Genomic DNA, 27,442 nt, shown 5'->3' on the forward strand with positions numbered 1-27,442 from the left:
AACAATAAACATGGAGGACATGGAGTCGTTAGTGTTGCTGGTCTTGGTGTTGTGGCTTGTTGTCACCGACAACGCCAACAGATACTGGCAAGAGCGTATAGATGAGGCGAGGCGCATAAGGCTTCAGAAATTCTCGTAATTCTTCTTCTTCCGGGTTTACGGTGTTTACAGATCCCAGCGTGCTCGCGGGGCGTGTGGGCATGTGAGGACACTCCTCCTCACCAATCAGTGCACAGGGGAGTGTCTCCTCACGCCCCTAGCCCCACTCGGCTCGGTTTGGCTTGCTTCAGCCCCACTCCAAAACCGTGCGAGTTTTGGGTGCTCAGTAGGGCTGAAGCGAGCTGAGTCGTGCTGCTCTGACGTAGTCGAAACGCGAGCCGTGTCGGGCTGAAGTGAGCTGAAAAAGGGTAGTGGAAAAGGGCCAAAAGACGGATTTTTCCTATGAGTTGGAAAATTATCCATCCATTGAGTTCCCCGACATCTCAGACTACCTGGTGCTGCAGACATCGTTCTACACGGACACACAGATGAAAACCTGGAGTAGCATGGAGGAGTACAACTTTGTATATGTGGCTGGGTTAAAGATCTGAGGATCAGGACACTACAAGGTAGACGGATCTAAGTGCAGGAAGAGTGTTTCTTAGCAGGCGTGATATTTACAAAAACAAAACGCGAATGAAAGCCGAACCATAAAGCGGAGTATTTAAACAGCGTTATAAACATGGCCAGAAACAAACATGACCGTGATAATGATGATACTTCGCAAAGCCTCTGTGAAAATAGCAGCCGTATCTGCGCGTGCTGATTGCGCTCAAATCAGTATCTGGTGTTTCCCGTAACAACTGGGTCCCAAGAGCGCACGCAGTGCGCTCCGTGAGCGAGCGCGGCTGCTCGAGTTGCGCCAGACTCAAGTGCGTGAAGGCGTAATAGTCAAGTGTTCACCTGCTGTGTAACCACAACTTTTAGCTCACGTGTATATCGCCATCAAAATGCCTCATTTTCATCAATAACCCATCGCTAGCTGTAGTGTGACCGTAGCTTAATGAGGCGGATGTGATGTTGGATGCAACCCAGCAATTGTACCCTACTCCGAGTAAAAATTAGCTTCAACTTGGGGGGGGGGATTAGTGGGCCGCGGCCCAGTGGTTGAGAAACGCTGCCTTTGTCCGAAATAGCTCACATGTTCACTTCTCCCTATATAGGGAATTACTGTATAGAGGACTATATAGTGAGCTCGTTAGAAACTGAAAAAAAAGACGCTTTCGGACACTACTCCGTCGTGCTGGTATTTACGTCATTACTGTCGCACAATTAAAACATACCAGATCAGTCGGCTGGTGGGTTTTCAAAACAAATACCGTACGTGCATGTATTTTTGTAATTAAATACATATTATACTGGGCGTTTTTTATCTTGCTGCATGGACAGAGATTTTTACTTGATAAGACATCTTAGGGGGGCGGCACCGTGGTATAGTGGTTAGCGCTGTCGCCTCACAGCAAGAAGGTCCGGATTCGAGCCCCGGGGCCGACGAGGGCCTTTCTGTGCGGAGTTTGCATGTTCTCCCCGTGTCCGCGTGGGTTTCCTCCGGGTGCTCCGGTTTCCCCCACAGTCCAAAGACATGCAGGTTAGGTTAACTGGTGACTCTAAATTGAGCGTAGGTGTGAATGTGAGTGTGAATGGTTGTCTGTGTCTATGTGTCAGCCCTGTGATGACCTGGCGACTTGTCCAGGGTGTACCCCGCCTTTCGCCCGTAGTCAGCTGGGATAGGCTCCAGCTTGCCTGCGACCCTGTAGAACAGGATAAAGCGGCTACAGATAATGAGATGAGATGAGAAGACATCTTAGGATAAGTGGGTTGCAATCTAGAACTAGGTTTAATAATCTCAGAATTAGCGTCTTGTATTTTTCTAATAGGAAGTGCTAGATCGTTTCAATTATTTTCAAGATATTTTCACTTGCTAAGATATCATTTTTTGCAGTGCACATTAATCAATACAAAATAGCTGCGTCTTTCAGTTCTTTTAAATCAAGGCTGAATACTTTCTTCTTTGCCGCTGCCTTTTATTAAATCAAATTTGAGACTTTTAATTTGTTTTCTTTCAGCGTGACCGCAATGTATGATGGGATATATTGCTTGGTTAGTGACCATCGTTGTACACTACTTTTCACGATGCATTGTGGGATACTTTGAGTGCACTATATAGGGTGTAATAATTCTCACTATATAGTGAGTAGGGAGCGATTTCGGACACAGGGTTTGATTTAGGCTATAGGTTCTGGGTGATTTAAGTCATTTTTGTGTTTTTAGAAACTCATGAGTAGAGAAAAATCATAGCATATTTGCACTTATTATTATCCATGCAGTACCAGTTACATGTTTAGGCACATGGAACATTATACGGTTTTTCTTTATTTTTATTAATTAAAAAAAGACACTTCTTCATGTCTTAAAGTAATGATGGACGTCGTTTCTCTTTACTCAGTTGAGCGGTTCTTGACATAATATGGATTCCTACAGTTGTGGAATAGGGCTATTTACTGTATCTTTATTATTTACTGTTTGATCTCAAATGCATTAAGAAGGCTAGAAATTGCACTAATTAACTTTTGACGAGGCACCTGTTAACTGAAAAGCATTCTAGGTGACGACCTCATGAAGCTGGTTAAGATAATGCCAATAGTGTGCAAAGCGTCAAGGTAAACGCTGGATACTTTTGAAGAATCTAAAATATCAAACATTTTTTGTTTTATTCTCAACACTTTTTATTTTTTTCGCGGTCCAAATCCTGCGCGCTGATTGGCTGGCGAGCGGATCCGTATCCTACGGTACGGACCCCAGTTATGGACCTCTGGCGACTCGCTCGTTCGCAACAACAAACAACATAGTAGAATTTTTTGTCAACATTTATCTTTTTTTTTTAATATAAAATTTTTGCCAGCGTTTCTCAGGAGAATAGCATTAATTTTACATCATGGATAGCGATAACGACAGTGTTCACAGCGAAAGCGAGTTTTACTACCCTGAGGAAGAAGAAATAAAAGAAAACATTTCAGGAGAAAGCTAAAAACCTCTAACTTGCTAACGCTGAGCAAAAACATGGCTGAATCCCTGAATGACTCTTATTTGTATAAATAGAGGACGACATAGGCGGCAAAATATAGTTTTTTCCTGCCATGGAAGTGCACTTGTATACCGAGGAGGAAGCCATTTGCATTACAGCCGTGAATGAGAATTCAAAATGGCGGCTCGGCTCGGTTTTCCCTTTCGGGCGCTCTCATTTTCTGTTAGAATTTGGTAAAGAAAAAAATAAATATATTATTTACCAGCTTAAGGTCGGTCCGTATGGTGAAATACCGTGACCTCGGCCTTGAATACTGACCTCGGCCCAGAGGGCCTCGTTCAGTACTTTCAAAACCTCAGTCACGGTATTTCACGATACGGACCTCCCAGCTGGTAAACAACATGTATATATTTACCACATAATTCCAGATATGTTCCAGATGTTATTTCATAGTTCTGATGTCTTCTGTATTGTTCTACAATGTAGAAAACAGTCAAAATACAGAAAAACCTATGAACGAGTAGGGGTGTACAAACTTTTGACTGGTCCTGTAAGTCAAACCTTGCTGTAACTGTCCATGCTGTAGTCTTTGGGTATTAACTCTCACTTTAATTGATTACATTCACAGAGGTAGAACTGGGAGGATTCGAACCCTGTCTTTAAAAACAGGAATAATCTCTCTCTGCAAAGCTCATCTTGAAGACAAATACAGATGTAAGTTTATTTTATTTTGTACTTATTTGTTTAATACACATTAATCAGTAAAAGAGATCTACCTGTATATCTTTGCTGTTTAGTTCAGCAAAATAATATAAACTGCACGTTTTATGAAATTTTTTTTTTCACACGATAGAGCGGCAGCTACAATTATCGACACTAACGACGTTTTGGCCATTGCAAAAGTAGAAAAGACTTTGTGCATGAATAATTACTCAAACTTCCACTGGAAAGAAAAAAAAAAGGAGTTGATTCCCGATTACTTAGCGTATCAGATCACGTGACACCGTTCCACAATTATTGACACCTTTGTCCATAGTTATCGACATCTACATGATTATTTATGAAGAAATAATCGGTATGCGGTATTAAGTTAACAAAACATAGTTTTTATTAAAATTTCTTTTCCATAGACTTTATATATAGTCTAAAATATCTTTTATATAAATCTATCGATGTCGGTGTTGACGTAAATGAGGAAGTAATCCTAATGTTTGTAAACAAATGGACTGAGAATGTTTAACCTGCGTCAGAAAATCTTTTTGTTCCACTTTAAGTATTTTCGCCGATCACATTTTGTTAATCATTCGTCGTTGTTTGTATTAATGTCTAGTTTTGTAGTTTACCAATAAACGTCAACAGAGAATCGACATTGTAACCACATGGAAATCCAGGTCAAAGGTCGCATGTCATTCCTCGAACCAAAATATAAACTGTCTGCTGATATTGTAATACGTGGTAGATATTTACAACTAACTGCAAAAAAAAATAAAAAATTCTGAATGGAATAGAAAAATCTGAACATTTCAAGCTTGCAATTTTTATACGCTAGGAATTTAATTCTGGTCTAATTCTATTTATCGCAATCGGGATTCCAAAAACTCTATAAACATTCCATTCTGTTGTGGATCAGAAAAAAAATGATCATAAATCACAGCACTTTTATTATTATTATTTTTAAAGTACTTCATCTACTTCAGCAATGTTACGCAAAGATCGATCTATAACGGTTGTAAATGTCCCTTAATTCCACAGGGTGTCGATAATGGTGGACACCGGCGAAAGTGATCACTATTATCGACACCTTACGTGATTCTCAAACGCGCGTTTAGATACAAAATGGCGACTGTCAAATGAAAGAAAGTAGGTTTCAACAAGGAGATCATAAAATATCAGTGAATTTGATCAGTAAAAACATGTCCATGAACTTTCCAACACGCTTACCTGTGATGATAACGTCCGGGTTTTCCGAAAAATTGCTGATCTCAGGTAACGAGCTGTGTCATCAGACGACAAGATCAAAGGGCAAGGGGTGGGGTCTTCCGGTTGATTAATTAACCAAGAATAACTGTTGTAACTGAAACTCAGCTTTGTAAAATTGTTTTTTATTGGTAAATCTGGAAAAGGTGTCGATAATTATGGACTGTCGATAATTGTACTGTAGCCGCCGCTCTAGTTTCAACTAGTTTCAACATACTTGGCTAAGAGCCAACTTGTCGCACTTCCTGTTTCCTGAGTTGTTCGCGCCGAGTCCTTTTTCCCGCGAGTGCCGGCGTTAATTACTAATCCTTTTTTAACTTTTTTTCTATAAATAAATTTCCAGTATCGTCTTCATTTTTATTATACTGTCGCTTTCATTTTTGTACTTTTCACTTTCGCTTTCCTTTTTCCGGTTTTTTTTTCCGGTTTTTTTCTCTTTCTTTTTTCGGAAGAACGCCGAGACCGGAAGCTTTCTTTTTCTCTCCTCCTGTGTAAAGTCCACAAGCGGAGGCCATCTGATCTGCTTTAATATCAACAGATCTTCATTTAAGGTACGTGAATCTTTTCATCATGGCACACCTTCAGCCTGTTCAGTGTGCTGAGTGCAGGATGTTTAGTCATTCTTCCTCCGTCACTAGCGATAGCTCTATTAGCTTTACTTGTGATAAGTGCAGATTAGTTAGCTCTCTGACGGAGAAGATTTCAGTGCTAGAAGCGCGTGTCCAGGCTTTAGAGCAGGTTAGTGAGCGTGAGAACAGTGTAGTTTCTGTTAGGGAAAGTCTGGACGCCCTAGGTGGAGTTAGCAATCCCCCAACTCCGGCATTAGAGCCCTTACAGCGGGGCGAATGGGTGACGGCTCGGCGGCATAAGCGTAGAGCCAAAGCTACCGCTGAGGCTCGCCCACGGGAGCACCACTCCTCTCCGCGTCACGTGTCGAACAGGTTTGCTCTCCTTAGTGATGCACCCACTGAGAAACCTGAAAGAGCTCTGGTTATAGGGGACTCTATCATACGGCACGTGAAATTAGCTCAGCCTTTAGGGGCACCAGCAGCTTTAGTCAGGTGTATACCGGGAGCCAGGGCGCCGGACATAGCAGGTAATCTTAGGGTCCTAGGCAAGCACAGGTTCTCAAAGATAGTTATCCATGCAGGAGCTAATGATATACGCCTTCGTCAGTCTGAGGTTACTAAGAGTAACTTTGTAGAGGTGTTTAAATTAGCGAAGGCGATGTCCGATGCTGTAGTATGCTCTGGCCCCATCCCAATGCGGCGTGGCGATGTAGCTTACAGCAGGTTATGGTCGCTGAACTGCTGGCTGTCCAGGTGGTGCTCTGAAAACAGTGTGGGCTTTATAGATAATTGGGCTAATTTTGAGGGCACTGCTGGCCTGTTAGGGCGGGACGGTATCCATCCCACTCGGGAAGGTGCTGCTCTCATTTCCTGCAGCATAGGTCATAGTCTCAGAACAGGCCTAGTTAATTTCTGACAATCCAGAGCCAAGGCCAGGGAGCAGACGAACAGGCTAAACCGACTGTCTGCTAGCTGCACAGAGTCGTCACTCAGGGCCCACTACATCGAGACTGTGTCTGTTCCCCGAGCTCAACAAAAAGGTAGAAATTTTCAGAGAGTTTGTTCCAGTAACCTAATCAATATAAAATTAGATCAGACTGACTGTACAGCTGCTGCCAGCACCTTTGATCTAAAGGTGGGGCTATTAAATATTAGATCTCTTACATCTAAAGCGCTAATGGTTAATGAACTCATTACTGATCAGGAGTTTAATGTACTGTGTTTAACAGAAACATGGATTAAGCCAAATGAATATATAGCATTAAATGAAGCAAGTCCTCCTGGATACAGTTATATACACCAGCCTCGTCTAACTGGCAGAGGAGGAGGCGTCGCGGTTATTTATAACGATTATCTAGGTGTAACACACAAACCTGGTTATAAATTTAATACATTTGAAGTTCTTCATACTCATATAATGTATGTAGCCTCGAAAAATAAGTCTACCCAGTTAATTCCATTGCTTATTATTTACAGGCCCCCGGGGCCATATTCTGAGTTTCTTTCTGAATTTGCAGATTTTATCTCAGATCTGATTATTTCCTTAGACAAAGCTTTAGTTGTCGGAGATTTTAATATTCACTTTGATAACCCAGAAGACCCTTTAAAAACAGCGTTTGTGTCCATCTTAGATTCAGTCGGGATTAAGCAGAATGTCATAGGACCGACCCATAATGGTGGTCACACCCTTGATCTAATACTAACATTCAGATTAAACGTAGACAATATAGTCATACTTCCACAGTCTGAAGTTATCTCAGATCATTGTCTCATCTCATTCAAAATATGTCTGAGTAATAATATATGCACCTCACCACGCTACTGTATTAAACGTACTTTCACGTCAACTACTGCACAGAGCTTTATAAATGATCTCCCAGAGCTGTCAACTTTGATTGGGTCACTGTCAGCCCCTGCAGAACTCGATCAGGCAACTGAATGCTTAGAGTCAACATTCCGCCATACTTTAGATAATGTAGCTCCTCTAAAAAGGAAAATGATTAGAGAGAAAAAATTAGCACCCTGGTATAATGATGACACTCGCACATTAAAACAGACCACTCGAAAATTGGAACGTAAATGGCGTCAAACAAAATTGGTAGTGTTCAAATTGGCGTGGAAGGAGAGCTTCCTGAAGTATAGAAAAGCTCTTAGTGCTGCGAGATCAACATATCTCTCCTCCCTAATAGAAGATAACAAAAATAATCCTAGATTCCTATTTAATACTGTAGCAAAATTAACCAGGAATAAGTCCACTATCAACACATGCACACCTGCAGTATGTAGTAGCAACGACTTCATGAATTTTTTTAATGACAAAATTGAGAATATCCGACAAAAAATTCAAACTACTAATTTAAGGTTAGACAATGAAAGTGACCTTGTAGTTAACAATATAACTGTATCAGATCATCAGTTAGAATGTTTTACTCCCCTAAAAGAAACTGAATTACTTTCATTAATCTCTACATCAAAAGCCTCAACTTGCGTACTAGATCCCTTACCGACACATCTATTCAAACAGATAATGCCTGGAGTAATTGAACCGCTTCTAAAAATAATAAATTCTTCTCTTATGATTGGCTATGTACCCAAATCCTTTAAACTAGCAGTTATCAAACCCCTGATTAAAAAACCTGACCTTGATCCCTGTCAGCTGTCCAATTATCGGCCAATATCAAACCTCCCCTTTATCTCCAAGATCCTTGAAAAAGCTGTGGCACAGCAGTTATGCTCATATTTACATAGGAATAACATCCATGAAATGTATCAGTCAGGATTTAGACCTCATCATAGCACAGAGACAGCACTGGTTAAAGTAGTAAACGACCTACTGTTGGCGTCTGATCAGGGCTGTGTCTCGCTACTTGTGTTGCTTGACCTTAGTGCAGCATTTGATACCATTGATCATTCCATTCTTCTGGATAGACTAGAAAATGTTGTGGGAGTTAAGGGAATGGCCCTCTCCTGGCTCAGGTCTTATCTAACTGATCGTTATCAGTATGTCGATATAAATGGTGATATTTCTAGACGTACCGAGGTAAAGTTTGGTGTTCCACAAGGTTCTGTCTTGGGTCCACTGCTTTTTTCTCTATATATGTTACCTCTGGGCGATATTATTCGTAAACATTGTATTAGTTTCCACTGTTATGCTGATGACACACAGTTGTATGTCTCTGCAAAACCTGATGAGAGACACCAGCTTAATAAAATTGAGGAATGTGTTAAGGACATTAGACACTGGATGCTTATAAATTTCCTTCTGCTTAACTCTGACAAGACTGAAGTACTTGTGCTAGGACCACATACAGCTAGAAGTAAGTTTTCTGATTACACAGTAACTCTGGATGGCCTTTCTGTTTCTTCACGTGCAGCAGTAAAAGACCTCGGAGTGATTATTGACCCCAGTCTTTCATTCGAAACTCACATTGATAACATCACCCGGATAGCTTTCTTTCATCTCAGAAATATTGCAAAGATAAGAAATTTAATGTCATTGCATGATGCAGAAAAACTAGTCCATGCTTTCGTTACCTCCAGGTTGGATTATTGTAATGCCTTACTGTCTGGATGTTCCAATAAGTGCATAAACAAGCTCCAGTTAGTTCAAAATGCCGCAGCAAGAGTCCTTACTAGAACTAGAAAATATGACCACATCACGCCTGTCTTATCCACACTGCATTGGCTCCCAATCAAATTTCGTATTGATTATAAAATACTACTATTGACCTTTAAAGCACTAAATGGTCTCGCACCACAGTACCTGAGTGAACTTCTGCTCCTCTATGACCCGCCACGCCTACTTAGATCAAAAGGTGCAGGCTATCTGCTGGTACCTCGTATAGTGAAGGCTACATCAGGGGGCAGAGCCTTTTCTTACAAAGCCCCACTGTTATGGAACAGCCTTCCAAGTAATGTTCGGGAATCAGACACAGTCTCAGCATTTAAGTCTAGGCTGAAAACATATCTGTTTAGTCAAGCCTTTTGTTAATGGTGTTTATGAGGTAAAGGAGTAGATCTGGAGGGTCCTCAGACATAGAGTGTTTTGGTAAACTGGGATGTATGGATGCTGTCAGTCCCCACTCGCTTGCTCACTCGAGTTTGTTGACGGTGCAGTGGCTGGCTGCTTTATGTCCCGGGGCTCCCTCATGCCTGTGTTACCTTCTGGCTCTCTCCTTTTAGTTATGCTGTCATAGTTAGTTGCCGGAGTCCCCGCTTGTACTCGGTGCAATATGTATACTGTTCCTACTTATTCAGGTGACATTGGGCATACCTAACCACCTGTGTTTTCTTTCTCCCCCCCCCCCCCCCCCCCCCAAATCTGTCCCTCTGAGTTACATGGAGTCAACAGGAAATCTTTTGGTGGAGACGGTGGGGACCTCGACTGGCTATCGTAGCCTGCAGGGAATCGGCCGTCAGACATTCTGTCGCATGTCCCAGACCCGGTGAAATGTAACTGAATTGTCTTGGCCAGGCCTAAGGGTCCCATCTGCATCTCATCATTGCTGAGGAGTGTGCTCCCATCACCCAATCAAGCATCCAGCCAGAGCAGGTCATGATATATTTTTTACCATATTAACATGCCATTGTGCGTCATGCCTCATGTAAAGACTCTCGTCTCTGCGAGCCTACCACACAGATTTAATACTTGTCATTTTTAGGGCATACCTAACAACGTGTTTTCTCTCTCTCTCTCTCTCTCTCTCTCTCTCTCCCCCCCCCCCCCCCCCCATCTGTCCCTCTGAGTTACATGTTTATCCTGGGATTGAGATGCTGGCCTCTTCTGCCCCTCGGACCTGCTTGATCCATCCTGGTGCCCTGTGTCTGGTCGGAGTTTTATCGCCCCACTCCTGTGAAGGACGGCCCCATGAGGACAGTTGAGGGTTATACCTGTTAAAACTGTTAATATTATAGTCAGGCTGTCTGTTGTTGCCCAAATGAGGATGGGTTCCCTTTTGAGTCTGGTTCCTCTCGAGGTTTCTTCCTCATGTCGTCTGAGGGAGTTTTTCCTTGCCACCGTCGCCACAGGCTTGCTCATTGGGGATAGATTAGGGATAAAATTAGCTCATGTTTTAAGTCGTTCAAATTCTGTAAAGCTGCTTTGCGACAATGTTTATTGTTAAAAGCGCTGTACAAATAAACTTGATTTGATTTGATTTGAACTAAAGTTATGTTTTGTAGCGATTCTGTTATTCTGCTGATCTGTTTTTATAATTACAAGCGAACAAATAATTATTGGCTGAAATTGTAGGAAATGCAGTTTATTGAAAAGGAAACTGTTGCGCAATGATTTCCAGCCAACAGGCACCTTTTTGCATTATATTATACAGTTGCAGTCAGAAATATTCACCCCCCTCACCTCAGAAGACATTATAGTGATGTGGATGAAAGATAATGACAATAAATGACAAAAAAAAACCTCATTAAACAACAAAAAATATTTGATGCATATTTGAATTGTTTTGACAACAGAAGTTGACTTGACTTTGAAGTTCAAATGAAAACGTAAATCTTTTAACGCATGTGCATGTGCACTATTATTCAACCGCCAGCTTCAGTGCTTCGTGGAGCATCCTTTAGCTTTTATAACTTCTAACAAACGTTTTCGGTAAGTGCTGACGAGCTTCTTACACCTCTCGATTGGGATCTTGGCCCGTTCTTCACGTGCAAAAGCCTCTAGCTCAGCGATGTTTGATGGCTTCCGTGCTGCAACTGCCTTCTTTAAACCCCACCAAAGATTTTCAATCGGATTTAAATCTAGTGACTGAGAAGGCCACTCCAGGATCTTTTTCTCAACCAAGCTTTGGTTGACTTGGAGGTGTGCTTGGGATCATCGTCTTGCTGGAAAGTCCGTTGATCACCAAGATTTTATTTGTCAACAGAAGGCATCACGTTCCTCTTTAAAATGACCTGGTATTTCTGGGAATCCATGATGCCAGGTAGACGATCAAGCTTGTCAGTTCCTGCCGCAGAAAAACAGCCCCACATCATCAATGACCCACCTCCATGCTTGACTGTGGGGATGGTATTCTTCTGGCCATAAGCCTAGCCTTTCGTACGCCAGACATACCACTGGCCCATATGTCCAAACAGTTCCAGCTTGGTGTCATCAGTCCATAGAACAGTCTCCCAAAACTCTAGTCTTATCCAAATTCCTCCTGGCATATTCTAGTCGACTTTTGATGTTCCTTGTGGTCAAGAGTCGAGCGTGTCTTGGAGTCCGGCCATGAAATCCTTGTTTATTCAGTGCACGTCTAATAGTCGCCAGCCTTCATCATGTCATCCTGTAGGCGTCTTGCTCTCACATCAGGGTTTTTCTTAGTTGTCCTAAGTGGCTAGAGGCCCTTGATGAAATTTTGGGCTTTCTTCCACAGCCAGGCAGGTTTGCAGCTGTTCCAGAAGTTTTAAAGTTCCTTATAATGCTCCCAGTGGTGTCTCTTGGATTGTTAAATTTTTTGGAGATCTTCTTATACCCAAGGCCCTTTAGACAGGGCTCGAAATTCGCGGTGGTCCGGTCGCCCGGGGCGACTTAATTTGTTATTTGGCAGGTAATTCCTGTCACTAGCCAGTCCGGCTGGCTAGTTGAAAATAAAAAATATATATGAAGCGAAGATTCAGACACACTGTCAACTAAAGCCGCCACATATTAAGCGCGTGCTGTGTCTGTGTTAATTGATGTGTTTATCGGCAGGACGGAAACTACCGAAGAATTCCGAATCATATCGTGTACGAGTCAGGCTGTCGGTTCTTTCATTACTGCGCATGCATATAACGCATCTCGTTGAATATCGCGGTAATCACGTGTAGTATTGGACCAGCTGGGTGGAGCACAGAAGCACGGCAGGCCAGAAAGGAGTTCTCAATGAATTATTTATTGCTAGCTTTTAAGCCTTTTATCACTTCCCAGCCGCGCGCGCGCACACACACACACACACACACACACACACACACACGTTCTGGTTGGGGAGAGAGAGCTCCCTTTCTCTGCTCTCCTCTCCTTTTAAAGGGCGCGGTCACTGGGGAAGACACACAAACACGGGTTAATCCCCATCAGGTGCAATGATTCCACCACTTACCTTCCCTGACTCCGCCCTCCATTCACAGACCGACGCTTGGCCACGCCCCCGCTGCCACATCACGTTATCAAATTCGATAGATGTGGCCACGTTATCGCCCATTTAAACACGTGTTTTTGTTGTTGCTTTACATCTACATCTGCCAAAGCTACGTTGCGATGTGGAATTTTCTGAAAGGTGTACAGAAACCGCCAGAGACGGGGACAAAGCGACCTCGGTCTGAAGAGGAGAAACGACAAAGGACTTATGAGCAAACGTGGGAGCAGGGTAGGCCTTGGCTGCGATCCGATTTTTATGGAATAATTAATTTTTTTCAAGTTGATTCCTAGTCAGTATGAAGCTCCTAATGCTTTCTCTCTCATAAATGGTTAAATACAGAAAGCATGTTGGACATATTTTGGGTGCTATAGTCATGATAGTAAGTATATTTGTTTTCAATACTCGTACACCAAGTTGCCAAGTTTTCCAATATATTATCATTTGTTGATATTATATTATGGTGCTCTGTGTTGTTCTCATTTATGTATTTAACAACAGTATCAAAATACTCGGGTCTTGAAATAAATGCACATTAGTCATGAACAATGGAAACTACTCTCGTGTTATTTTTGACAGAAGTAAAATTCATACATGAACAAATTTTGGCGAGTTGATTTTCTGTTTGGCGAGTTACTCTGGAAGGGAACTAATCCGGCTGGCTGGTGAAAAAATATATGAATTTCGAGCCCTGCTTTAGATGTGATGAAATAATCTCCTCTCTCAGCTTTTGTGGAAGCTCCTTTGTCGTTCCTATGATTACAGCTGACGTTCATGGGTGGGGTTTATACGCATCACAGCGGAAGCAAATGAAGGATCATTATAGAGTTCCCAAAGGCTTTATTATGTTTCAACTCCATTTTGGCCATAAAAAAAATATAGTGTTCCACACAAATACTACATCGTGCATTTTCCGTGTTGATTTTATGCATCACTCAACTCATAAAGAAGTCATCCAAAGCAGAATATTGCTCTTTTGGAAAAACTTGAATTGATAAATCTTTAAAATCTTTTTTTTGGGGGGGTTTGAATATTTCTGATTGCAACCGTATGTCATTTATTTTGCCGCAGGTACACAGTATTCGTTCTGCACTCCTTCTGCTCAGTTCACTCATTCTGCACTTCTCTTCTCACTAGTTCTTTTTAGACAAGTAGCTAGTGCCACAGGATTCTGTGACCAGCGCCGCCTTGGTCTTCTGCTGCATGACTCGATCCAGATCCCCAGGCAGCTGGGTGAGGTGGCATCATTTGGAGGAAGCAACATTGAACCTAGTGTGCGCAGCTGTTTTCAGTTTGTAAGTCGGTGGAGCCCTCGTCATGTTGTACCTTGTAAACCTACAAGGAAAATGCTGTTATGTGGATGACTTCACATTTCTCACATAAAAAGTGCATTAATGCTAGCAGGCAGAGGAATCCATTCAGCATACAGTTACAGAGAATGTTGTGGACAAACAAATTATAATCACTTATAATGCTTATAATTAAGTTATCCCACGAAACCGAGTCGTACATGAGCTGATGGCACACCTCGTCGGCTAGAAGCTACCGTATTTTCTGGACTATAGAGCGCACCTGTATATAAGCCGCATCCACTCTATTTTTAAAAAAATTTTTTAAAAAAGATATACAAGCCGCACCGGGCTATAAGCCGCAGATATCGATGTTGAAAAATTAGATATTTACTGCATGTACAGAACGATTTTGTACTGTAAATGTACATGTATGTACCTGAACAGATTCTTTCCGAACAGTGCCTTTTAACACGGCAGCAACTTTGCTGATTAAAACGGAACAGAACCAAGAGAAAATAACCGGTATTTATTTACCTTCATTTCTCCTGTGTTTGAAACCACAAGTCACTTTAATCATCTTCGCTGGATTTGAAAATAATTACCAGTTAGTAATTTGTCGTGCGTGTTCTACCTGCTAAAGATCTGCTAATTCTTCTTTGCATTGATTTTTCGTCTATCTTATTTTTGATTCTCCTTCCGGTTAGAGCGCCCCTAGCGGTGGAAGAAAAATCCACAGAATAGCCGCACCTTTGTATAAGCCGCATGGTTCAAAACCTAGGAAAAAAGTAGCGGCTTATAGTCCAGAAAATACGGTATGCACGACGAGATTGAGCGGAATAACTGTTTTATTCGATCCACATTCACTGGATTTTGAGAAGCGGAGCATTTTTATTTTTTGCAAATTCGATAAATAAAAAACTTTATACAAAACGTCTGACCAAATCCTTTCCGCTTAGAATGTAAACTAGTGCTGCCAGGCAAAACAAACCTCGCCCGGCAGCACTTATTTTATGCCTGTATGTTGATGATGGTAATATTTCTTAGGCCCTGTCCACACGGCAACGGATTCAGGTGAACCCGATAAAATTTTTTATCGTTTCGACCTGGCGTCCACACAGCACCGGCGTTTTGGGTGCCCCAAAATGATATTTTTTGAGAACGGGTTCCAGAGTGGAAAAATCTGGCAACGGCGCCGTTGCGAAGTCGTCTGGATGAGCAGAACGGATTTGTTTACGATGACGTCACAACCACATGACTAGAAGAAGGGGTTTATGCGCATGCGTCCTACTTCTTCTATTGTTCTGGTGTCTCCGATGGGACCGTCTTACAGCGCACGTAGAGGTGTGGCATGTGTATTGCATCGTTTTCAGCAAGCGTTGCATTGCCATATGAACCTGATATTTTACTGATCCGTTGCCCATGTGGACGCGATATTTTTTTTACCCGCTAAAAAAAAAAAATCTCGTTGCCATTGTCGTGTGGATGTAGCCTTAATCATCAACTGTCAGGTTATAGTCCTATGAAAATCCATGACCTTGAGTTTGACATTTCAAAGTCATTCAAGATCAAAGGTCATGGCGGCAACTGAAAGCCCATATAGGACTTCTTATATGTTGATGATGGCTATCGTGAACCTTTTTTAAAATTATAGCCCTTTGAAAAACCCATGACCTTCAGTTTGACCTTTCAAGGTCGCGGTGCCAAGTGAAAGCCCATATGGCACTTCCTATAAGTTGATAATGGTAAATATCAAGCTACCATCAACCGTTTTCAAGTTACAGCCCTCTAAAAATCCGTGACCTCGAGTTTGACCTTTCAGGGTCACTCGAGGTCAAAGATCATGGTGCCAAATGAAAGGCCATATGGGAGTTGCTCATAATGGTAAACATCTGTCTATCAGCAACCGTTTTTGAGTTATAATGGAAAATGTTATTTTGACCGGAAGGTTGATCTTTCCGGTGACCTTGACCCGATTACCCCCAAAATTTAATCAGGTAATCTACGAACCATCGCCCACCTACCCGGAAAATTTGAAGTCAGTTGGTGCAACCGTCTAGATGCTAGATTGTTACACACACACACATGCAAACAAACCGCACTGATTACAATACCTCACCCCGCTTACTCCATCACGGGCGAGGTAACAAACCGGCAAAATGACAGTAGCAATTTGTGAAAAATGCTATAATAATAATTCTTGGAAAATAAAAAAAAGATACGTTCTTACCATCAAATACTTTCATTCCATATTTTGTTGCTTTTTTTGTATTTTCTGGGGTTTTCTTCATCATCTTTAGGGTTTTTTTGGTGGTTGGCAAACCAACTTAAAGCTGCATTACCGCCACCGACTGGGCTGGAGTGTAGAACAGGAGATATTGTTTTAGCTCTTTCTGTTTCTTTTAAATACTTGATAATTTTGGGGGTTTTGGTTTCGAGTAGAGTTTTTATTTCGTCCTCGGTTGGTTCGGCAACACGCTCCGCCATTTTGTTTTTCTCTACTCATGGTATATGAGCTGATCAGTCAAAGTCAAAGAGTCCCATATACGTTTTCGTACGTATGTTGGGGAGTGCCTGTTAGAGAGCACACTCTGTCTAGGCCGTCGGCATGGTGAGGTAGGGTGGCCAGTTCCTTTCCTCGCCGCCTTTAACTTCCCCAGTGTTTCCACCAGGTCCCCATTCACTGCTGGGTGGACAGGAGGCGAGCCCCAGATCACCGTCTGAGGCGAGGCTCGAACCGGGGACCGTTCTCTTGGCGGTCAAGCGCTCTAACCACATGGCCACCTCGCCTCATATGAGCTGATAGCCTAGTAATAATAAGTTCAGTTTATGTAGCGCCTTTCTCAAAACCCAAGGTCGCTTTACAATTATAGGGGAAAAAAAAAGTCCACCAAATAGAGGCCAGGATGTCATTCCAATGGTGTAGCAGCCACAATCCCACCAAAAGGCGCACGAAAACAAGTCCCACACAGCCGCCGCGATGCCGCCGAGCAACATCACTCAGAACACCACGCCATGGATCCAGAAAGCGAGCACAGAAGCACCGCCACGCCCCAAACCGCCTGCATAGCCGCCGCAACATCGCTCGGAACATCATGCCAAGCACTAAAGCACAGAGTGCTGGACAACCGCGATGTTAAAATGAGCAACGAGCTCACTGCAGTCCATAGCTAGGGGCGCAGGCATCACCCACGGCAAACCAAGGTCTGGAAGGAACCGACGCCTAAAACTGGGTCCAGAGCTACGCTATAGCCGGCAGACAAAAACGCTCTAACAAAAACAAACATCAAAGTTCACAAACACACACAAAAATAAAAGAGAGAAAAAAATATCTCCGGTGAGAATCGGCAGCCAGAATGCGCATGACGTACTCTCAACTGGAAAAATAATGCTAGTAGTAGAGTAGCCAATCAGAGCGCGCGATTGCTCATATCCAGTGAATGTGGACAGAATGATGTAAATTATGGGTGCGATTTTCAATTCTGTCCAATCCAAAAACAGTCAGTTTGTCCGCTTCTGTTAACACAAGACTTGGTGCAACATCGTATTGATCGCAAGCAGAAATTGTCTCAGACGGCATTAGGAAAAAACTCCGGGTCATGTGTCTCTCTTTTTCACATTTGTCTTTTCTTTACTGAAGGCAAATAACAAGCCAGAGCTAGAAGCTTCAGTTTTCTTGGACTGGATGCGTTTGGAGCCTCAGTCAATGGTCTGGCTCCCCGTACTTCACCGGGTTTCAGCAGCCGAGACAGCCAAGCACCAGGCCAAATGCAACATCTGCAAGGAATGTCCTATTATTGGCTTCAGGTATTGATTTCTTAAACATAAACATGTTGCAGCTTTTCACCACGTTTGGTTGCAGGGGTGTGAAATAATTCAATTTTATCAAGTCGTAGGCCGAGTTACCAATTAATTTCATGCCAGTCATAGCAAGACGATAGTATTTAACCATGTGAACATAATTGAAGATTTGATCAGTGGTTAATGTGATGTTCTACGTTAATTAGCCAAGTTTATTACACACAGCATAGATTAGTTCAATAAATGTGACTATTGCGCTACACTGGTTGAAAACACTTGGGGTGGTGATGATCTTGCTCATTAAATGAAGTGCAGGGTGCTGTGTGGAACAGCAGAGAGGTATTCAAGAGCCCAGAGCAGTGAAATAGTCTTTAACGAAAAGAAAAACAAGTTTTATGGTGATTTATTAAGCCAATAATAAGAGCAGTGTTGTAGTCGAGTCACTAAACCTCGAGTTTGAGTCCAGTCTTGAGTCCCCAGTGTTCAAGTCCGAGTCATTAAAGAAAATTTCAAGTCAAGTCCGCTATAGAGATCTTGCATGTGACGTCACAGCCGATCCAGATTGTGACAGACGCCATCGTGTCGGTCAAACGCCATATTCCGCCTTCTACTTCTAGTTCTACTTCTGCTTTTACTTCTACCTTTTCTTCTGGAAAACCCTACTATATACAATTCTACTACAACGGCTGCGGCTACAAGCTCTCCCTACCTGTGCACAGTTTTTATGTTTTTTGTGTGTATTTTTGCGTGTTGTTCGTCTGTACCAGACTTCAATATCCACTACAACCGTATGGACTTACTAGACATTGGTTTCCAGCAGAAAATGACGGTTTGTAGCGATTTCCATCGCATGCACAACATTCCGGACGAGAAAAAAAAAAAATTCCGGACGAGACCAGATGGCGAGACCAGCTGGGTCTCCGTGGATTGTTATCGGAAGCAAAGCAAAGGAGGCGGCGCCGGGAGCCGAAGCAAAAGCGAGGCTGCAGAGCCGGCCTGTTGACTAAGCTCAGAAAACAGCTACTCTAACCTCCACTGCCAAGCCTCTACCTCTCCAACGCCAGATCCATGTAAACAACACGGACGATTTGGAATTACCTTATTCTATAATCGGCTGGTCAGTGCTATACTCAATACTTAAGTGACTTACCCATCCAGTGAGGATCATTTTCTTGTTTACAAGATGCCACATCTGAGTCACTGACAAATCCTGAATTTCTGTAAAGAAAACTGTCCAGAGATTTATAAGCACGCAGTGCTTCACCACTGAACAGCGAGGGAAAGTTGATGAGGTAATCATACACATCCGGGTATTCCGCTGGCAGTTCAAAATCTGGTCGTGAAAACTCCGTCCGGAAAGCCATAAGGGTCACAAATCTGTAGATCGTTTATTTTAGACATATATCTAGTTATCTGTTCATTAGAAAAATGAGCCGTGTAGTCCGTCGGTTGAAATTGATCCATTCTGCACACAAGTGCAGCAGTATTCAGCGGTGTTTTTGACCGACACGATGGCGGTTGTGTACTTTCCGGTCACGTGACTGCAAGATCTCTATTGATCCAAGTCAAGTCCAACACAGCTGTCATGCACGCACACACGCTGTCTAAAACACATTGGAATTACCATGGAAATGTTTACAAGCGGCGGCATGGTGGTGTAGTGGTTAGCGCTGTCGCCTCACAGCAAGAAGGTCCGGGTTCGAGCCCCGTGACCGGTGAGGGCCTTTCTGTGCGGAGTTTGCATGTTCTCCCCGTGTCCGCGTGGGTTTTCTCCGGGTGCTCCGGTTTCCCCCACAGTCCAAAGACATGCAGGTTAGGTTAACTGGTGACTCTAAATTGACCGTAGGTGTGAATGTGAGTGTGAATGGTTGTCTGTGTCTATGTGTCAGCCCTGTGATGACCTGGTGACTTGTCCAGGGTGTACCCCGCCTTTCGCCCGTAGTCAGCTGGGATAGGCTCCAGCTTGCCTGCGACCCTGTAGAACAGGATAAAGTGGCTAGAGATAATGAGATGAGATGTTTACAAGCCCTCGAATGCTAGCACTAGGTTCTGTTCTGCTGGCAGTGGGATTCGCCAAGAACAAGACTCCGCCTGCACCATTTGACGGTGGCTGTTGCTGCCGCCTTTATGTGAAAGCGTCTCTGCTACTGTGCTGGACAAGCGTTCCTGCTCGACTGCCCCATTTTAGTCAACAGGCTACAGATAAAAAGCTTGTTCGTTGCTCAGCAAGCCCTGCCCACTATCACCAGGGTAAATAACATGAGAGAGGGTTAACACTAGCTAGTTCATCGCTCAGTAAGCAAGCCCCGCCCACTATCAACAGGGCAATGAACACAGCGTGTCACTTCCTTCTCTGGGTGGAGTCTTACCAAATGACGATTGAAGTTCGAGGTTGTCCCCGTCGTCTCCTCGATAGTTCTTCTACATATGGAACACATAGCAGTGCATTTTTTCCCACTGCACGAGAAGTCTGTATAAGCAAAGCGGACAATCCTAGCGGCGTCTCTCCAGGCATTTTAGCGCCATTAACGTTAGTTTGTTCCTGAACATGACGTATGAACAGGTGAATGTGAATTCTCTTGCACGAAATTAGTATAAAAATTAATGTACAGTTGTGGTCAGAAGTTTACATACAGTGACATGAATGTCATGGCAATATTTGGACTTTTCAGTAAATTCTTTGAACTGTTCTTTTTCTGTGGCACAATGTACAGCATACATCTTTAATTAAAAGAAAAACACTATAATTTGGTGCACAAGTTTTAATCTTCTTTGGGTTTTCTGAAATCAACACAGGGTCAAAGTTATGCATACAGGGTCAAAAATGTACATACCGTACGCTCACTTAGATTATTAATTCAGAGGTGGTGAAACTTCCAAAATGTCTCTTATCTTGCCAAGGTCTCTTAACTTCCTGTTAGTGATCATGATTGACTACAGCTGGTAGCTTCTCTGTGCCTTCATAAGAAGAGTTTGTTTACAGCACTCATTGGATTGACGAACACACAGTAAAATGGGAAAGTCCAAGGAGCTCAGTGCAGATCTGAGAAAGAGGATCGCAGATATACGCAACTTCGGAATGTCTCTTGGAGCCATTTCTAAACAATTGCAAATTCCAAGATCAGTTCAAACAATTGTATCCAAGTTATTGTGAGGTGGAGTCACTTTGCCAAGCCACTTTGCTTCAAGAAAACCCAAACTGTCACCCTCAGCTGAAAGGAAATTGGTTTGGATGGTTAGGAACAACCTGGGAACCACCATGGCACAGCCCTGCTATGAACTGGAAGCTGATGGATTACTGTCTACAGTTCAGATCGCCATGGACTAAGAGGCTGCTGTCCAAGAAATAACCTCCTGCTCCAAAATTGACACCTTCGAGCTTAACTAAAGTTTGAACCTGACCACATAGACAAAGATACAGCCTTCTGGAGGATAGCTGTATGGTCAGATGAGACAAAGATTGAGTTGTTTGGCCACAATGACCACCATGTACAGAGGGATACTGTACCAGGTGGTGGTAGGATCATCATGCTCTGGGGCTGTTTTGCTGCCAGTGGAACTGGTTCATTGCACAAAGTGGATGGAATAATGAAGAAGGAGGACTACCTCAGAATTCTTCAGCGTAAACCATCAGAAACTTGAACACGACTTTGGAGTTACAACAGGACAATGAACTCAAACACGCATCAGAGCTGGTTGTGGAGGATAAAGCAGGCCAACATTAAGCTTAAAACAAGCCCTGACTTCAACCCTATTGAAAATATATGGACCGTGCTTAAAGATTGAGTCCATGCCAAAAAAAAAACAAATTTAATTGAACTCTACCAATTCTACCATGAAGAGTCATGAAATATCCAACCAGAATTCTGCCAGAAGCTTGTTCATGGTAAACAAAAATGTTTGGTCAAAGTGAATCTTGTGAAGAGACTTTTTACCAAATATTAGATGTGCTGTATGTATATATTTTTTGACCCTGTGTTGATTTCAGAAAACCCAAAGAAAATTAACTTGTGCACCAAATTCTAGTTTGTTTGTTTGTTTGTTTGTTTGTTTTTTTATTAAAGCTGTATGCTGTACAATCATTCTGCCACAGAAAAAGAACAGTTCAGAGAAATTACTGAAAGCCCAAATATTGCCATGACATTCATATCCAAGATGACATTCATGTCACTATATGTAAACTTCTGACCACGACTGTGGATATAAATATCTTGTGCCAAATTATTATGGCATATTAGAAAAAAATAAAGAAAAAAATCCGAGTCCCGTCTCCAATTTACAAGTCCGAATGCAGTTAATGCACAAGTCCAAGTCAAGTCACATGTCCTTAAAATCAGGGCACAAGTCGGACTCGAGTACTACAAGCCTGGTGTTAAGCACCACTGTTGCCCCTTTTCCACCAAAGCAGTTCCAGGGCTGGTTCGGGGCCAGTGCTTAGTTTGGAACCGGGTTTGCTGTTTCCACTGACAAAGAACTGGCTCTGGGGCCAGAAAAACCGGTTCCAGGCTAGCACCAACTCTCTGCTGGGCCAGAGGAAAGAACCGCTTACGTCAGCGGGGGGGGCAGAGTTGTTAAGACCAACAACAATAACAAGACCGCCAAAGCCAACATAACACCGGCTAACGTTAGCTCATAACAAAGGCTAACATAACCATCTCACATTCAGTGTAAGTAAGAGTCAAAACGTTATTAGGTTATTACCTGTCTCCTAGAACGTAATCGCCGTCCACTCAAAACCTGTCGATCAACACAAACATATTGGATCTGCCGTTTTCTGATCCCAATGAAGCACCGTAAAGCCAGAAGCAGCAGCTGTACAAACCTGAAGTTATCCATTATTGTTGTTGCTGCTGCTTCTTCTCCGTGTTGTTGTTGCTTCGATGTTCGCGCCAAGGTTTATGCAAACGCAGCGACGTAACTGACGTATACAGCGACGTAATGACGTGGCTCCCCTTAGCACCCCGAGCTATGGAAAAGCAAACTGGTTCTCAGCTGGCTCGCAAGTTGAACGAGTTGTGAACCAGCACTGGCCCCGAACCAGCCCTGGAACTGATTTTGTGGAAAAGGGGTATGTCTGACAGTTTAATGTAACTCTATCCTTTAAACCCGCGTATGGTTAATTGTTATGTAAGTTTTCTAGCAGACAGAAAGCAGCGATTAGTGTACAAATCATGTTATTTGTGAGTGGAAAGTACAACCCCGATTCCAAAAAAGTTGGGACAAAGTACAAATTGTAAATAAAAACGGAATGCAATGATGTGGAAGTTTAAAAATTCCATATTTTATTCAGAATAGAACATAGATGACATATCAAATGTTTAAACTGAGAAAATGTATCATTTAAAGAGAAAAATTAGGTGATTTTAAATTTCATGACAACAACACATCTCAAAAAAGTTGGGACAAGGCCATGTTTACCACTGTGAGACATCCCCTTTTCTCTTTACAACAGTCTGTAAACGTCTGGGGACTGAGGAGACAAGTTGCTCAAGTTTAGGGATCGGAATGTTAACCCATTCTTGTCTAATGTAGGATTCTAGTTGCTCAACTGTCTTAGGTCTTTTTTGTCGTATCTTCCGTTTTATGATGCGCCAAATGTTTTCTATGGGTGAAAGATCTGGACTGCAGGCTGGCCAGTTCAGTACCCGGACCCTTCTTCTACGCAGCCATGATGCTGTAATTGATGCAGTATGTGGTTTGGCATTGTCATGTTGGAAAAAGCAAGGTCTTCCCTGAAAGAGACGTCGTCTGGATGGGAGCATATGTTGCTCTAGAACCTGGATATACCTTTCAGCACTGATGGTGTCTTTCCAGATGTGTAAGCTGCCCATGCCACATGCACTAATGCAACTCCATACCATCAGAGATGCAGGCTTCTGAACTGAGCGCTGATAACAACTTGGGTCGTCCTTCTCCTCTTTAGTCTGAATGACACGGCGTCCCTGATTTCCATAAAGAACTTCAAATTTTGATTCATCTGACCACAGAACAGTTTTCCACTTTGCCACAGTCCATTTTAAATGAGCCTTGGCCCAGAGAAGACGTCTGCGCTTCTGGATCATGTTTAGATACGGCTTCTTCTTTGAACTATAGAGTTTTAGCTGGCAACGGCGGATGGCACGGTGAATTGTATTCACAGATAATGTTCTCTGGAAATATTCCTGAGCCCATTTTGTGATTTCCAATACAGAAGCATGCCTGTATGTGATGCAGTGCCGTCTAAGGGCCCGAAGATCACGGGCACCCAGTATGGTTTTCCGGCCTTGACCCTTACGCACAGAGATTCTTCCAGATTCTCTGAATCTTTTGATGATATTATGCACTGTAGATGATGATATGTTCAAACTCTTTGCAATTTTACACTGTTGAACTCCTTTCTGATATTGCTCCACTATTTGTCGGCGCAGAATTAGGGGGATTGGTGATCCTCTTCCCATCTTTACTTCTGAGAGCCGCTGCCACTCCAAGATGCTCTTTTTATACCCAGTCATGTTAATGACCTATTGCCAGTTGACCTAATGAGTTGCAATTTGGTCCTCCAGCTGTTCCTTTTTTGTACCTTTAACTTTTCCAGCCTCTTATTGCCCCTGTCCCAACTTTTTTGAGATGTGTTGCTGTCATGAAATTTCAAATGAGCCAATATTTGGCATGAAATTTCAAAATGTCTCACTTTCGACATTTGATATGTTGTCTATGTTCTATTGTGAATACAATATCAGTTTTTGAGATTTGTAAATTATTGCATTCCGTTTTTATTTATAATTTGTACTTTGTCCCAACTTTTTTGGAATCGGGGTTGTAGTTAACAAAGGAATTACACAGGGGAGTGTTAGTGGCTCGTACCGTTTTAACTTGGTTTTAAATGATTTGGAACTGTATGGACATAAGGAAATGTCACGAACTAAATACACTCACGATTCTACTATTTTAGTTTCTGTGTCAAGAGATTAGCCAGATAAATCTGATGTAGCACGACAAAAGTTCATGGCCTGGACCCAGGAAAACTCTATGCATTGTAACATCACTAAATGTAAGGAATTATTTCTGTGCAAGAAAGGTAATGTTATTGACTTTTCTATGCTGTATAATATCAGGCAGTATAGTAATGCGTTTATTTTAGGGGTAACTTTTCATAATAACTGTAAATTTGCTGTTCATGTTTAGGAAAAGCTGTATAAAGCTAACAAATGCCTATTTGTAATTAGAAGTCTGCACAAAGAAGGGTACATGCAAGATGAAGCAGATCATCTCTTTAATGCGATAGTTCTCCCAAAAACATTGTATGGCCTTCCAGTTTACGCTGCTAGTGTTTCAGATCTTCCTGTTGTCCGATGCATTATAAAAAGATGCTAGATGATGTTATACATTGAGTTTTAACATCTTGGAGCTTTTGGAGAAGTGTGACCGCTGCCTTTTTAATAAAATGAAAAATAGACACCATCCTTTACATGCAGTGTCTTGCAAAAGTATTCATCCCCCTTGGCGTTTGTCCTGTTTTGTCGCATTATAAACTAATGAGCACCATTAAATCCATTATAGCAAAACGGAAAGAATATGGCACCACTACAAACGTGACGAGAGAAGGCCGACCATCAAAACTCACAGACCGGGCAAGGAGGGCATTAATCAGAGATGCAACAAAGACACCAACGATAACACTGAAGGAGCTGCAAAGATCCACAGTGGAGATGGGAGTATCTGTCCATAGGACCACTTTAAGCCGTACACTCCACAGAGTGGGGCTTTATGGAAGAGTGGCCAGAAAAAAAGTAATTGCTTAAGAAAACACATTTGGAGTTTGCCCAACAGCATGTGACAGACTCTCCAAACACATGGAAGAAGATTCTCTGGTCAAATGAAACTAAAATTGATCTTTTTGGCCATCATGGGAAATGCCATGTGTGGCGCAAACCCAACACCCTGAGAACACCATTCCTACAGTGAAGCATGGTGGTGGCAGCATCATGCTGTGGGGATATTTTTCATCTGCAGGGACAGGAAAGCTGGTCAGGACTGAAGGAAAGATGGATGGCACTAAATACAGGGCAATTCTGGAGGAAAACCTGTTTGAGTCAACCAGAGGTTTGAGACTGGGATGAAGGTTCACGTTCCAGCAGGACAATGACCCTAAACACTCTGCTAAAGCGACACTGGAGTGGTTTAAAGGGAAACATTTAAATGTCTTGGAATGGCCTAGTCAAAGCCCAGACCTCAATCCAATTGAGAATCTGTGGCATAACTTGAAGATTGCTGTACACCAACGCAACCCATCTAACTTGAAGGAGTTGGAGCAGTTTTGCCTTGAGGAATGGGCAAAAATCCCAGTGGCTAGATGTGCTAAGCTAATAGAGAGATACCCCAAGAGACTTGCAGCTGTAATTGCAGCAAAAGGTGGCGCTACAAAGTATTGACTTGGGGGGGTGAATACCTATACACACTCCAGATTTCTGTTTTTTTCATCTTAATTATTGTTTGTGCCACAATAAAACAACAATTTTCACCTTTAAAGTGGTAGGCATATTGTGTAAATCAAATGGTGCTAACTCCCCAAAAATACATTTTAATTCCAGCTTGTAATGCGACAAAACAGGACGAACACAAAGGGCGATGAATACTTTCGCAGGACACTGTACGTTTGATCAGTACACTTCGAGTTACCTTTTAACTTTACGACAGAATCCCTGAAATTTGTCATGAACAATAATAATAATAAGTTAAATTTATATAGCGCCTTTCAAGAAACCCAAGGATGCTTTACAATTATAGACAAGGAAAAAAAGTAAATAAATAAAAAATAAATAAATAAATAAATAAATAATAAAAAGTTAAAAGTCCACCAAGTAGGGGTCAGGATGTAATTCCAGTGGTGTAGCAGCCACAGTCCCACCAAGAGGCGCACGAAAACGAGTCCCACATCTCCAGCACTGCCGCTGTGACGCCGTCAGCAACATCACTCGAACACCACGCCATGGATCCACAAAGCGAGCAGAGAAGCTCCGCCATGCAAAGCGCTGGTGTGTCCCAAACCGCCTGCACAGCCGCCGCAACACCACCGAGCAACATCGCTCAGAACATCACGCCAAGCATTAAAGCACAGAGCGCTGGACAACCACGATGTAAAATGAGCAACAAGCTCACTGCAGTCCACAGCTGGGAGCGCAGGCATCACCCACAGCGAACCAAGGCCTGGAGGGAACCGACGCCCAAAACTGGGTCCGGAGCTACACCACAACCGGCGGACAAAAACACTCAAACATCAAACTACACAAACATACAGAAAAAATAAATAAATAAAATGAAAATATAAAAAGAAATAAAAATAAAATAAAAAAGCTCTGGTGAGAAGCGGCAGCCAGAACGCGCACGACGTACTCTCAAACAATGAAGAAAGATGGAATGCCAGGAGTTACTGCTGCTATACATTTCCATTTATTTTGCTTAAATGATACTGCCTTGGCTTCCTTTGTGTTCTATGTACATGTCCGTGCACTTGGTGTCTGGGTGCATTGAACCCTGACTAACTGACACTATATTATTAAATCGGACAAAACTGATGGTCAGTCAACTGAAACGGACAGCCTGAAAAAATCTGAGAATGTGCCTCGGTGAAAATGAAAATAGTCAGGGATT

At 42.5% G+C, this 27,442-nt stretch overlaps 1 protein-coding gene across 4 annotated transcripts in view; it reads left to right on the forward strand.

Moving 5' to 3' along the window:
- The window catches only part of dmd (dystrophin), a 509,910-nt gene that overhangs the window by 379,867 nt on the left and 102,601 nt on the right, over positions 1 to 27,442 (forward strand). For all 4 annotated transcript variants that reach the window (XM_060898614.1, XM_060898611.1, XM_060898612.1 and 1 more), the window contains 3 exons: positions 3,693 to 3,778; positions 13,860 to 14,017; positions 17,652 to 17,818. In XM_060898614.1, the coding sequence (XP_060754597.1) occupies positions 3,693 to 3,778; positions 13,860 to 14,017; positions 17,652 to 17,818 (411 nt within the window). The remainder of the gene's footprint in view (positions 1 to 3,692; positions 3,779 to 13,859; positions 14,018 to 17,651; positions 17,819 to 27,442) is intronic.

Source organism: Neoarius graeffei, chromosome 18 (genome assembly GCF_027579695.1).
Source record: "Neoarius graeffei isolate fNeoGra1 chromosome 18, fNeoGra1.pri, whole genome shotgun sequence".
Taxonomy (NCBI): Eukaryota; Metazoa; Chordata; class Actinopteri; order Siluriformes; family Ariidae; genus Neoarius; species Neoarius graeffei.